The sequence below is a fragment of the Camelus ferus genome, chromosome 29, assembly GCF_009834535.1.
Source record: "Camelus ferus isolate YT-003-E chromosome 29, BCGSAC_Cfer_1.0, whole genome shotgun sequence".
Lineage (NCBI taxonomy): Eukaryota > Metazoa > Chordata > Mammalia > Artiodactyla > Camelidae > Camelus > Camelus ferus.
The window spans coordinates 28435621-28449898 of NC_045724.1; the positions used below are offsets into that span (position 1 = coordinate 28435621).

Consider the following 14278-nt stretch of genomic DNA (forward strand, 5'->3'; position numbering starts at 1 on the left):
GTTTTAACTCAGCCTCTTTCCTCTCAATCCCAATTCTCACCCTCAGGGCTCAGAGACTCAAATACAACACAGCTGGAAGAAGGTATGGGAGCATTGTTTGTAAAGGTCACCTGTAGTTTTGATAAGAAAGTGTGTCTGGGAACCACCAAACAGTACTGAAGCACACAGCACTGAAGTCAGACATTCCTGGCTCTAAATATAGTTGGCACAGTTATTAATTATGTTACTCTGTTCTCTAAGTCCCCATTTTCTTTTGTAAAATGAGGATACGTAGCTCACAGACTGTAGTAGGTATCAAAGGAAATAACCTACATGACATCCAGTCAAGTGTCTGGGATAAAAGAAGACTCACAAATGGCAACTGAAGGTAAAAAGGAGGGAGGAGGAAAGGAGAGGCCAGGGAAGAAGAGTGGAGAGGAGAAAGACAAACCAGCAGTTGCACTTAGATGTGCTCCAAGGGATCCCTTGTCCCCTGAAGCTCCTCTTATTTAAGAGGAGCCAACAATTTGTTAACTCATTAACTCACCTTACAGTAATTAGCTCAAAGCATTTTCTTCCGTTCTCAAATAGAATTTTGGAAACTACTGAGTATCTCTTTTAATTAGAAGAAAGTTTTTTTTAAAGTGCCAGCTCTTCTGAGATGTAATTCATATACCATACTGTTCACTCACAGAAATCATAGTTTTAAATTATGAAATATGTTTTGAAGTGCATGAAGACAAACCAAGAGTTACATACCAATGAATTTCATTTAATATGGTTGAATTAACAATATAAGCCCTGTGAGACTATGTATAACCTTAAAATACCGCTTCACTTGGCTATTACTAAAATGTCAATTACGGTTATCACCAAAATAGCACATATAGTGGCCAAAAGAATTTAATCACCTTCAAAAGATGCTGTCGGTATAAATTTAACCTTGACTAACTACGTAACTAACCAATATCAACAGTCAAAGTAAAAAATCAAAGCTCACTTTAAAAGCATTAAGACTTTTTAAAATACTCCAAATGAGTTATGTACCTTAAAATTTGGAAAAGGACATGATTTTCATAATTTTAAGTCTGTGGTTCTCAACTTCGGGTGATTCTGTCCTAAAAGGAACATCCGACAAGATCTGGAGACATTTTTGGTTGTCACAACTGGGGCTGAGTGAGCTACTGTCACCTGGTGGACAGAGACCAGAGATACTACTAGACACCCTAGAATGCACAGGAAAGCCTCTCCCCCAACAAAGAATTATCTGATCCCAAATGGCATCAATGCCAAGGTTGAGAAACCCTGTTCTAAACTGTCAGCATGATACAATACAAAATGCATGAGAATAGAAACTGCAGTAATATTTCCATGACACATTAGTTACGATAGCATTTACCCAAAGTAAGTTAGCAAGGAGACAACATGGGTGTAGCACTATGCACCAGAGGCGTGGCTCATCTTACTGTCCTTCACGTTACTGCTCTTTGCAGAGACTGTGCTTTTTAACAAACGTTTCTTTCGAGTCCATGGGCGGCATTTTTCCAATAGCATTTGCTTACTTTTTGTCTTTGTGTTACATTTTGTGTTACATTAATTCTCACAATGTTTCAAACTTTTAAATAATTCTTGTATTTGTTACAGTGATCTGTGATCAGTGATCTTTGGTGTTACTACTGTAATTGTTTTGGGGCACCATGAACTGGGCCCATATAAGATGGCGAACTTAACTGATAAATGTGTGTTCTTTTTTTTGTTTTGTTTTGTTTTGTTTTGTTTTGATAAACGCGTGTTCTGACGGCTCCACCAACCAACCCACCTTCTTCCTTTCCTTGCTTCCTATTCTCCCTCTCCCCTGAGACACAGCAATATGGGTAACAGGACAATCAAGAGCCCTACAGTGACCTCAAAGTGTTCAAGTGAAAGGAAGACTTGCACGTCTCTCACCTTAAATCCAAAGCTAGAAATGATTAATCTTAGTGAGGAAGGCCCATCGAAAGCCAGGATAGGCCGGAAGCTATGCCTCTTGAGCCAAACAGTTAGCCAAGTTGTGAATGCAAAGAAAAAGTTCTTGAAGGAAATTGAAAGTACCCCTCCAGTGAACACATGAATAATAAGAAAGCAAAACAGCCTTACTGCCGATATGGAGAAAGTTTCACCGGTCTGGACAGAAGATCAAACCGGAAACAACCTTCCCTTCAGCCAAAGCCTCATGCAGAGCACGGCCCTAATGCTCTTCAACCCTATGAAGGCTGACAGAGGTGAGCAAGCTGCAGGAGAGAAGTCTGAAGCTAGCAGAGGTTGGCTCACGAGGTTTAAGGAAAGAAGTCGTCTCTATGACATAAAAGCTCAAGGTGAAGCAGTGACTGCTGATGTAGAAGCTGCACCAGGTTCTCCAGATGATCCAGCTCCAGGAGTTCATGAGGACGCTACCCTAAGCAACAGATTTTCAATGCAGACGGAACAGCCTTCTATTGGAAGACGACGCCACCAGGACTTCCATGGCCAGAGGAGAAGTCAAAGCCTGGCTTCAAAGCTCACAGGACAGGCCAACTGTCTCGTTAGGGGCTGATGCAGCTGGCGACCCGAAGTCGAAGCCAGTGCTCATCTACCATTTGGAAAATCCTAGGGCCCTTCAGAATGATGCTAAGTCAACTCTGCCTGTGTTCTATAAATGGAACAACAAAGCCTGGATGACAGTCCATCTGTTCACAACATGGCTTACTGAATACTTTAAGCCCACTCTTGAGACCTCCTGCTCAGGAAAAAAAAAGAGTCCTCTCAAAATATTACTGCTCACTGACAAGGCATCTGGCCCCCCACGAGCTCTGATGGAGACGGACAATGGAATGACAGTCGTTTTCATGCTTGGTAACACAACATCCATTCTGCAGCCCGTGGATCAAGCAGTCATTTCAACCTCCTGCTCTTATTACTTAAGAAATACATTTCACAAGGCTATAGCTGCCACAGACGGTGACTCCCCACATGGATCTGGGCCAAGTCAGTGGAAAACTTTTTGGAAAGGAATTCACCATTTCACATGCCATTAAGAACATTCATGATTCGTGCATGGGAAGAGGTCAAACTAGCAACATTAACAGGAGTCTGGAAGGAGTGGATTGCTATGCTCGTGAATGACTTGGAGGGGTTCAAGACTTCAGTGGAGGAAGGAACTGCAGATATGGTGGAAACAGCAAGAGAACTAGAATCAGAAGTGGAGCCTGAAGGTGGGACTGAATCGTTCCAACCTCAAGATAAAACCTTAATGGATAAGGAGTTGCTTCTTAGGGATGAGCAAGGAAAGTGGTTTCTTTCCTTTATTTTTTTAAAATAAGTTTGCTCTTTTTTTTTTTTTTTCCTTTAATGGAGGTACTGGGGATTGAACCCAGGGCCTTGTGCATTCTAAGCACACACTCCACCACTGAGCTATAACGCCCCCTCCCCCCAGAAAGTGGTTTCTTGAGATGGAATCTACTCCTGGTGAAGACACTCTGAGGATTGTTGAAATGATGATAAAGGATTTAGAATACTACATAGACTTAGTTGGTAAAGCAGTGGCAGGGCTTGAGAGGATTAACTTCAACTCTGAAAGAAGTTCTACTGTTGGTAAAATGCTATCACAGCATTTGCACGCTCCAGAGAAATCATTTGTGAAAGAAAGAGTCACTCAATGCAGCAAACTTCATTGCTGCCTTTTTTTAAGAAACTGCCACACCAACCCCAACCTTCAGCAACCACCCCCCGATCAGTGAGCATCCATCAACACTGAGGGAAGACCCTCCACCAACAAAAAGTTACAACTCGCTGAAGACTCAGATGATGGCCAGCAATTTTCAGCAATAAACCGTTTCTTAATTAGATTATGGTACTTTGTCTTTTGTAGACATAACGCTGTTGCACACTTAACAGACTACAGTGGTGTTTAAACATAACTTTCATATGCACTGGAACACCAAGGAATTCATGTAACTTCTGTTACTGCAACATTCACTTCACTACAGTGGTCTGGAACAAAACCCACAGTATCTCAGAGGTGCGCGTGTACTTTAGAGAACTGGCTTTGTCACCAAAGAGACCCAAAGTGGAATTCAACCAATTCTAACATGTTGAAGCTTAAACTAACTGTACAAATAATACTAGTAATGCCTATCTCTTAGTTACTGTGAGAATTATTATGAGAAAATGTTTCTAAATGGCTGGGATACTGAGACCTAGTACGATCATAATCAATACTAAGTATTAGAAAAGGAGTATACGTTTTTTCCAATATTGAAATCCAATCTATAACAGAAACTAAATTTCTTACAAAATTATCAATTTACCTTCACTGGTCCCATCCTGTGGACATAAAATATTCCTGTTATCAAATCTGTCTATTCTACAACCATGTCTGCTATCTCTCCGTGGTTTAAAATTTTTATCTTCATCTGACAGATCACTTTCACTGGAACTCCATGTTATAGCTGTAATCCCACTGGTGCCCTCAGATGTAGTAGGTTCTGTTAAAGAAAAAGAAAATATATAAAAATGGTCAGTTGATAAGGTTACTTATCAAGATGAAGTTTTATGCATGTTACTTTTCCCAAGTCACAAATAACACAAAATTGAGATAATAAAAGCAATGTCTTATTTCAAATCTTCCGGACTCAACGCCTATGCACAACCTTGTTAAGATTCTTTGAATTAAAGCCAAATGACAAGAAGAAAAAGTAGTAATTAGAACTGATTAAGTTATAGAAGACAAGGAAAATGACTGGAGCACAGATGAAAACTCAAAAAATAACCCTGAAATAATTGACCAAGCCATAAGGGGAAAAAAAAAACCATAAAACAAACTGCAAAGCCAACACTTATCTACAATAGGAATGCTTCTGTGTGCTTCCTCTGCCATATTAGGAGCCCCGATAGCAGCAATTTGTTTAAAACGCTTAAGAAAACTTTCTTATTTACTTAAACCTGTTATTTTGAGATAACAGTTGCTTCAAATACAGTTGTCAGAAACAGAAGAAGCCCTTGTAAGCCTCACCCAGTTCCTCCAATGGTAACATTCTGTAAAACTACAGTACAGCATCACAGCCAGAATGTTGATACCGGTACTGTCAGAGAGAGAACAACTCCATCACCGAGAGCATATCCCGTACTGCCTTTTTAAAGCAAAACAGAGCCCCCTCCCTGCCTCATTTCCTAATCCCTGGCAACCACTAATCAGTTTTGCACTTCTACAACCTTGTCAATTAAAGAATAATATATACATGTAATCACCCATGACACCTTTTAGGACTGGCTTTTTGTGCTCAGCATAATTCCCTGGACATCCACCAGGTCACTTTCTTTTTATTACTGTGGACAGATCACAGCTTGTTTCACCAGTCACCCTTTAAAGGACATCTGCGTTGTTCCCAGTCTGGGGCTACTATGAATGAAGCCGCTATGAACAATGTGCACATGATCTTATGTGAATGTAATTTTCATTCTCTAGGATAAATGTCGAAGGGTGCAACTGCTAAGTTGTGTGGTAACTGCATGTTTAGTCTTACAAGAAACTGCCGAACAGTTTTCCAGGGTAGCTGAGCCTTTTTACAGTCCCACCAGCAATGTGTGAGTGATCCAGTTTCTCCACTTCATTTGGTGTGGTCACTATTTTTTATTTTAGCCATTCTGATAGACAGGAAACTTAGAAGGAATGGAGCGACTCTATCTTGGTGGAACTGAGACAGGCTGGAAGAGGGCAAGGCACAGCCACTCAAGGAATGCTACGGCAATTAACATCAAAATGGTGAAAGATTCAACCCCCAGTAGGCCTTGAGGCTCAAGATGATGAGAGATTTAACTTCTAGCAGATCTTGAGCTTCATTATACGCCCATTGTAATTTATCAGCATGGTGAATAACACGCCCACAGGCACCATGGCAGTCCCAAGACTAGCCACAAAAGGTCAGAGTGGGAAATGGCCAAATTCCTGGGAATCCCAGCCCCCTCCCCAGGCCACTTAGACTGGCCCTTCCACTTATTAGCATATGAAGCCACCAAGCCCATAAAAACTGGCAACATGGAGAGGAGACTGCCCGCACTCTGCCTGTGGACTGTGTACCTACTTTTAATCTGAGCACCCAACCCCCAAACCTCGTAGCCTTTCTCTTGCCTTTCAATGTATCTCTCTGAATAAATCTACCTTACTCAACTGTGGCTCACTCTTGAATTCTTTCCTGTGCAAAGCCAAGGACCCACACTTGGCGGGGCACGTCCCAGGGGCTTGTCCCAGGGGCTCAACCGAGGCCTGGGACACAGCCCTTCTCGTGCCCCACATCTGTTTTCCTGCATCAGAACCAGAAGTCCCAACAGGAAACTTTACTGACACTGATCAGAAAAGGAACAGATATCTAATAAAAAATCAACTTTTCTACTCATATTGAGTAGATAATTGAGTTACAATGCTAAAACCAAAAAAAAAAAAAAAAAAAAAAAAAAATTCTATTAGCTACATTTCAATATACTATGAGATTAAGAGATTAGACATTACAACTCAAGTTTTCCAGAAGAGGAAACAGGCTCAGAAGCTAAATGGTGGGGGATGGGTATAGCTCAGTGGTAGAGTGTATGCCTAGCATGTACAAGGTCCTAGGTTCAATTACCAGTACCTCCATTAAAAAGTAAATAAATAAATAAATAAACCTAATTACCCCCCCAAATTAACAATAAATAAAGTTTTAAAAAATTAAATGGCTTCATTAAATATATATTAATATAACACCTCTGGTACAGTAAACCCTGAGGAAATAACCAACAACAACAAAAAGAAAACTCCTTCCTTCAAGGAATACATGCTCTGAAAGGCAAAACTAATTAATCATGAAAAGAAAAATTAAACACTAGATTAGAGGTATGTCATGGTATACTGATGGCACAAAAAAAGCAGATGCTCCACTTTGTATTGATCAGGAAAGGAAGATTCACTGACAAAATGATGTCTGGAAAATCAACACGTACAAAGGCACAAAAACATGAAATAACAGTAAACATTTACTAAACACTTACTTTGTGCCCTGAACATCTATAGTTGCTAAAGCTGTCTAACCTTCAAAATATAAAATTAAATATAAACCATTCAGAATAACCTAAGAACCCATATTGATTTAAAGAGCTAATAAAACTAAGGTGTGTACTTACTTGCAAAAACCATTACCGATCTTTTTTCATTATTATGCACCCAGAAAAGTAAATCAGGATGAAAGAAGTGGAATGCTACAGAGTATCTGTGTCCCCCTGAAACTCACATATCAAAGCCTAATCCCCAAAGTGACGGTGCTAAGAGGTGGGTCTTCAGGAGGCGATTAGGCTACGAGGGTGGAGCTCTCATGAATGGGACCAGTGTCCTGCAGAAGATACCCCAGAGAGACCCCTGGCCCCTTCCACATGTGAGGGTGCAGCAGGAAGGTTCTATGAACCAGAGGTCCTCGCCAGACCCCAAATAAATGTATGGACTTCCGACCTCCAGAACTGTGAGAAATAAATTTCTTCTGTTTATAAGCCACCTGGTGTATGGTATTTTTGTTACAGCAGTCTGAACAGACTAGGACAGGAAATATAATTATCGCTATTTTCAGGTTGTATAATGGATTCATAAACCCATAAATTACAGGCACTTAACTATATAATTTATATAGACAAAATGTCTACCAGGAATTTATCACTCAGTAACCCATTTTATTTGCTGAAAAGGGGTACCCTTGAAATCAAGGCCCATTCCAATGAAATTCCAGGAAGGACACCAGCCAGACTATGAGAACAGTTTGCATTTACAAACATTTCTGGGTGCCCAATGTGTGCCAGGCATTGTGCTGGCATCTGCTGCTACAGGCTGAATTGTGGACCCTCCCCCCAAAAAATTCATTCATATTTTAAGTTCTAACCACCAGTATCTCAGAATGTAACCTTATTTGGAGCTAGGGTTTTTACAGAAGTAACTGAATTAAACTGAGATAATTAGGGAGGGCCCTAATTCAACATGACAGGTATTCTTATAAAAGAAGAAATCTGGACACAGAACCGGACACGTAGAGAGGGAAGACAATGGAAAGACACATGCAGAGAAGACAGCCACCTGCAAGTCAAGGAAAGAAGCCTGGAGCACATCCTAGCAGGAGCCGACTCTGCCAGTACCTTCACTTTGGACTTCCAGCGTCCAGAACCGCGAGGTAAAAAGTTTCTGTTGGTCAAACCACGGCATCAGGGCAGCCCTAGCCACAGCCTGGCCTTAGCTACCTAGGATACAAAGAAGAGCAACAGAGGAGAGCCTGCCCTTAAGAAGCCTATGATCGAATGGGGAGAAAAACACATCAACAAATAATAATTTAGAAATTTACTAATGCCTCTCAAGGAGATTTCTGATCTCAATAACAAAGATTTTGAGAACATATTTTGCAGGGTATTTTAAGAAAAATATTAAACACTATCTCCGTTTCATCAGATAGTTCCATTTTGATACATTTTTTTAAAGTTCCGCCTTTTAAAGGAAATCACTATCTACAAAGGTTCCAGCCTCTTTTCAAGTTTTTATCTTCCTCCTTGTCCCTCGCACCTTCTGAGGAATGTGCATTTGCTCACTTTTCTCACCCCTTCCCACATCCTCCACTTCCTCCCCCTTTCTCCTCTGGTCTTCAGTGCCTTACAGGTAAGGAAACAGAGACATAGAGACAAGGAGACGGAGTCTCCCGCTTTTACGCACACTATGCAAAAGTATGTTTCTCTACTTCTGATTCCCAGCTGTCAAAAAAATATTACTTCCAAGTCCTCAAAATTTAATAGCCTGTCCTGAACTAAAACTTTAGACGTTACGATTTTAAAAAGGAGCCAGTTACAGAACGTGCCTTGGGGCTCCTTTTCTATCAATATTTATCTGTAAGCTTTTGTTAAATTACTAACAATTCTTCCTTGCCTTAACAAGCTGTTTATGCTGTAAATAAATTATACAGAGACATAAGCTCTTACAGCCTATCAGCATATATTGATCATTCTATAAAGCAGAAAGTACAGAAGAATGGGTTGAATATATATTGGGATGGGGAAATGATCCCAAAAAATCCTTTTGAAATTAAATACAAGGTAGCAGGGGACGGCTTGCCATCCACAAGGTCCTGGATTCAATCCCCAGGACAATCAATCAATCAAATAAATAAATACAAGGTAGTAGCTTATTTAATATTTCTTTCTCTCTCCAAGTTGAATTTGACTATACAAACTTTAAATCTCCAGGAAAAGATACAAGCTACGTCTGTATACGAAAATACAGTTAGTTGACCCTTGAACAACGCAAGTCTGAACTGCGTGGATTCACCTACATGTGGATTTTTTTCAAAAACAGGTACTACTGCTGCACAGTCCGCAGTAGGTGAATCCATGGGTGCAGAGAGCCGACTTGTAAAGTTTATTACAGGCAGATTTTATACTGCATAGAGGGCCAGCACCTCTGGCCCCCGACACTGTTCAAAGGTCAACTGTACTATTTTCTCCATACATTATATAATGACAGTTAAGAAATCAGAATTACATTGATCTTTGAAAATCACAGCATTTGGCACTAATAATAATAAAAAATAAATTCTGCAGCACCATCAGAAGACTGTGATATTACAAACACTGTGGGCCAGCTTACTTAATAATATAAGTGTTTCATGAACTTAAAAAAATTACGGGTGTTTTATTTTTCATTAGCATGAAAAGAATCCCCTTAAATATTAGGGAAATAATAATATAGCATAAAGAAGTGTTTAGTGTCTTATTCACAGGAAGTTTTCTCACTCCGCCGGACTCTGAGCAGGCTCTCACATAGCTTTTTGCCACCAAACGTAACAGTAACTGGTACCATTAAGCACCTACTAAGTGAGAACCTTTGAACTAAGCACTTTTTAATTTTTTTAAAGCTCACAGTAACCCAGCGAGACACACAATTCTTATGCCTATTTTCCAGTGCAGAAACTGAGGCTCAGCGTGCTTAGCTTGCTTTCTCGAGACCCCCACAGGCAGGCGGACACAGTCAGAACACTGTGGGGTCAGACTGAGATCTGTGAAGTCTCAGGCCCTGACTTCCCCTGCCCCACCCACAGGATAACTGACTGCGGCAGCAGAACCAGCGGCCTCCTTGATACCCACCTCTTCTCATCTTCCTTATCAACAAAATACCAATTTTATCTGATCAGCAACATACATGTTTAAAAATCCTTGATTTCTGACATCTCTTTAGTGGAGGTGACCCTATGTAACAGGTTCTGACCAAAGGTAGAGGTCCTGGGGCGAGTACTTGTTCCCAGAGGAAAAGTTTATTTGGAGAAAATCCTCCAAGCCTACACTCTTCCTGAGAATTGGGTCTGGAGAATCCAGCTTCTACCTAGCAACCACAAAAACAAACCCCACACTAGGGCTACAGAACTCAGAACAAGTCTGGGACCCTGGACTTCTTGTTGCAGGAGATAAATTTAACCCCATTTCTTCAAACACCTCAATAGGGCTTCCTATCAGTTGTAACCAAAAGCTTTCCCCAACTAATTTGCCAAGTAAGAATTTCATTAACTAGCAGTATAGTCCTTATACCACAGGTCATAACTGTATTTCCCAAATCAGATTTTTTTTTTTTAAACCCTCGTGCTATGACCTTGAACTTACCTACTGGGCTCTGTTGATAACAGTGAGCCCAGAAAGGACACATGAAATTTTTTAATAATTACCTACAGGAGGCAGAAAAAGGGGTAGATGATGACAAAGGTGAGGGAGAGATTTTTCCAAAAAAGTATCTTTTTACACTGTTTGGGTGTTTTCTAAACCATGAATATATTACCTTTCTTGTGTCTAGAGGATAATTCAAGGTGCTCTTCTGTATTAGTCTTCTTTTCAGCTGTTAACGACTGCAGGTAGATAACGATAACAACAATAATAATAATTAATAATGATGTAGTAATTTAGGGGACAGGGCCAAAAACCAACAATATTTTGTAAAACATTCAAGAACTTACACTATATCCCCTTAACATATTTCTTTTCCTTTGTTTATATTTACCAAAAAGTATTCCCAAAGCACACACTCCTCATATACTTAATAAATACATTTTTCCTGAATCTAAATAGAGAGAGAGCTGCCCAACCTTTAAAGTTTATAACAGTGGTGAGCACTCCTCTTTATGGTGTATACTTCAAAGTTAGCATATAAACAAAAATTAGCCTGAATATCTCACTGCTGTAAGATTCTGAATATGTCAGCATTTCATAAATGTACTTTTTATAGAGCAAATGCTCAACCGCTTCATCTTCTAAGAACATTTTCAGCATGTATCCTTTACTTACAAAGAAGTATAGAGGCTCTGCATGACAGAAAGGGGTGAATACTAATTCGCCACAATTTTTAAGGAATTCAAGGATGAGTGAAAAAAGTAATCCACCAAATACAGTGTTCTGAAAGGAAATGAAGAGGGGAATGCCAAAGGAATACATTACAGTGGCCTGAACACTCAGTAACTAGGATTTATCCTTCAGCACTCAGGGCAAACAGTATTACAGCTACCTTACCGGAGTCCCAGCAGTCTCCTGAAATCCTTCTCCACACCGGAGCCATGCTTCAGAGAGGGAAGCAGCTGCCCCTACGGTCCTGAGACCTGCTTTTCTGCACTGCAGTGGGGTGTCTCCTGGAAAGGATGCGTATTCTATATCCCAATTTCTTTTTCTCTGTAGAGACAGTTTGTAAAGGGAAAAAAAATAATGAAAACAACTTCATTATATACACATTAACAATTAACAACATGGAAACCCAGGAATGGCAGCAGTTTTTAAAAGTCTCTGAATCCAGAGTCATGAGACAGCAAAACCAAAAGCGTTTGAACAACACTTACAACTAGACAACACACTCCAAAATGCACGTGAGTGAGGACAAACAAGGACCATCCAAAGTCCTGGACTGTATTACATCTTCTGTTTTGTTTAAAATCTCTACCACAGACATGTATTTACTTCATAAGTTTTTAAATCTGCATTTTACGGAAAATTTTAGATTTGCATCGAGAACCAAATTAAGGTCAAGTACTACGAGCTGATCACCTAATCAGAAATAAAACTCTTCATCAATGCCACTGTAGTTTGAAAAAAATAAAGATTAATATATACCATTAAAACTTCCTTAGCTAGGAGGAAAGGAACAAATTCATAAATTCAGCCATAACACAGATGGTATTTTAATACTTAATAGGTCTAAGCACGTTCCTTCATAAGCAGAGATTCCTATAGTTGGGCAGGATTGCAAGAGGAAGAGGCATCTATCCCCAGGAAGGTGCTACCTCCACCAGGGTGCTGTTATCTGACAGCTCTGAAGAAGCTCACTTAGTTATCTGGAACAGTAAAGACAGTGGAAATGTCATTTGGTCTATTTAGAGGCCACCCCCCCCCACACACACGTACATATATTTTAAACTCCAGAATACCTCTTTAACACATTAAATCAGCCCAGCTCTTTAAAGAAGTGGGTTATACCAGCGATGGGACAGGAAAGGACAAGAGTAGCCTGAAGTATCTCAAGCCAGAGAGTAAAACACTGCTCAAGGAATAATGAGAACATGTCAAAAGGACACGTGAACCTGCATGAAGGGGCTCTCACTGTGGCCAATTGTGCGCATTCCAGCATCAAATAAATAATGCCACTGAAGGATTAAAACCTATTCAATGAAATAAAAATGAGTCTACATTGGTAGAAACAAATAAGTAAATGATGAATTTAGAAAATCATTAACGAATGCTAAAACTAGTGGATGAAAGTTTGACGAGGATGTACACATGGTCACAAAGCACCGCCCCACAAAGTACTTATTAATTCCAAAGATAAAAAAAAAGTAGCTTTACATCGGAGAAACCTAGCAGACACCATCTACTTTCTGAGGAAGATTTTTGGTAAAAAGAAGAGTTCACGTTTTTAGCCCGATGAGACCAGGACGTCTGTAAGCAAGAAGCTCACAAATAACTTGTGAAAGGTAAAGGGCACACGCAGGGCACACGCAGCGACTCAGAACGCAAGTGCCCTCACCCCGCGCGTCACCCGGCCGCCCCAACTCGGACCCCGCGCCCACGCGGCGCAAACACCGCCGAACCCCGGCGAGGCGCCGACCGCGCGGACCCCGCGGACTGACTGACCCGCTGCCGCGACCCCCGCGCTCCAGGAGGCGGCTCCTCCTGCCCCGCCTCCGACGCGAGCTGCGTCCGCGCCACAGACGCCACAGATGCCCCGCCCGGGGCCAGCCACCCGCACCCTGCGGCCCGCGGGCCCGGCCGACAGGGAGGGACCGAGGAGGCGGCGCCCACAGCCTACCTTCGCGCTGCCAGAGCGGCCCCGGCGGGACATCTCCGGGCGCGCCGCCTCCTCAGGGGTGCGCCGCCGCCTCAGAACGCCGGAAGGCCGCGCGCCGCCGAACCAACTCGGCGCACCGTGCCGCACCGCGCGCTGCGATTGGCGGGTGCTGGGGCCGGGGGCGGGGACTCTCCGGGCGCACCGCCTCCCCTCGAGGACGTCGCGCCGCGTGCTGCGATTGGTCGGTGCTCAGGAGGGGGCGTGGCCCTCCCCCAGTCCGCGCTGTCTGGGATTGTCCCACCGCGCTGCGGCTGGGAGCCGAGCACGGGCACCAGCTCTGGGGCGGGTCGTGCCAAGTTGCTCCTTCCGCCTGTGACCCGACCCGAGGCCGGCAGAGCGCGCTCTTGCCGGTCCGCAGCGCCGCCATCGGCTCCAGGTCGGGGAGCTGCTAGGCGGGCGCCCCGCGTGGGGTTTGTCAAGCAGGCCCAGCCTTAATAAAAATAAATGTTAACGAAGTGGGCTATGAATTCAACAGTCGGTACTTAGGGAATGGTTGCAGCCGTGGATAACCGGAGGCAGAGGTGTCGTTTCCCCATCTGCTGGGGGCTAGGTGTTAGCATCCAGAGCTGGAATTTTCAAGTTCAGAGCCGCCGGAATCCCCTTGCAGCTTGCTACAGCCGGTGACTGAGTTTCGGACTCCGAGGGTCCGGAGTGGGTCCGGAGAACTTGCATTTCTGACAAGTTGCCAGGTGACCGCCTCCGTTCCGCCTCATTTTGAGAACCCTTAGACCCCGTAGGCAGCTTGCTTAAATATCCCAGCGCTTGGAGAACAGATGTAAAACGGAATACAGTGGGAAGGCGGCCCCGACTGAGTAGAAACGGAATTAGGTTACAAAGTCACTAGGTAGGAGTATTCTCAAACGAAGGTGTCTGTTGTAGAGAAGATTAAAATAGTGGTTGAAGCGAACTGAGAAATGT

General features: G+C 42.4%; 1 protein-coding gene and 1 non-coding gene across 8 annotated transcripts in view; both read right to left on the minus strand.

Annotated features, from left to right (window-relative positions):
• SPIDR (scaffold protein involved in DNA repair) overlaps nt 1-13542 on the minus strand; it is a 259052-nt gene extending 245510 nt beyond the window's left edge. For 4 of the 7 annotated variants that reach the window (XM_032470029.1, XM_032470030.1, XM_032470031.1 and 1 more), the window contains exons 1-4: nt 13322-13468; nt 11539-11694; nt 10814-10880; nt 4305-4481 (exon numbers count right to left, since the gene is read on the minus strand). In XM_032470029.1, the coding sequence (XP_032325920.1) occupies nt 4305-4481; nt 10814-10880; nt 11539-11694; nt 13322-13354 (433 nt within the window). In that variant the 5' untranslated portion in view covers nt 13355-13468. Of the gene's footprint in view, nt 1-4304; nt 4482-10813; nt 10881-11538; nt 11695-13146; nt 13275-13321 lie in introns of those variants that run through there. The other 3 variants (XM_032470033.1, XM_032470028.1, XM_032470034.1) reach the window with 3 other exon arrangements.
• Nucleotides 3347-3418, minus strand: TRNAS-AGA. The gene has a single exon. It is a non-coding gene; the product is annotated as a tRNA-Ser (tRNA).
• Nucleotides 13543-14278: the final 736 nt, after the last annotated feature.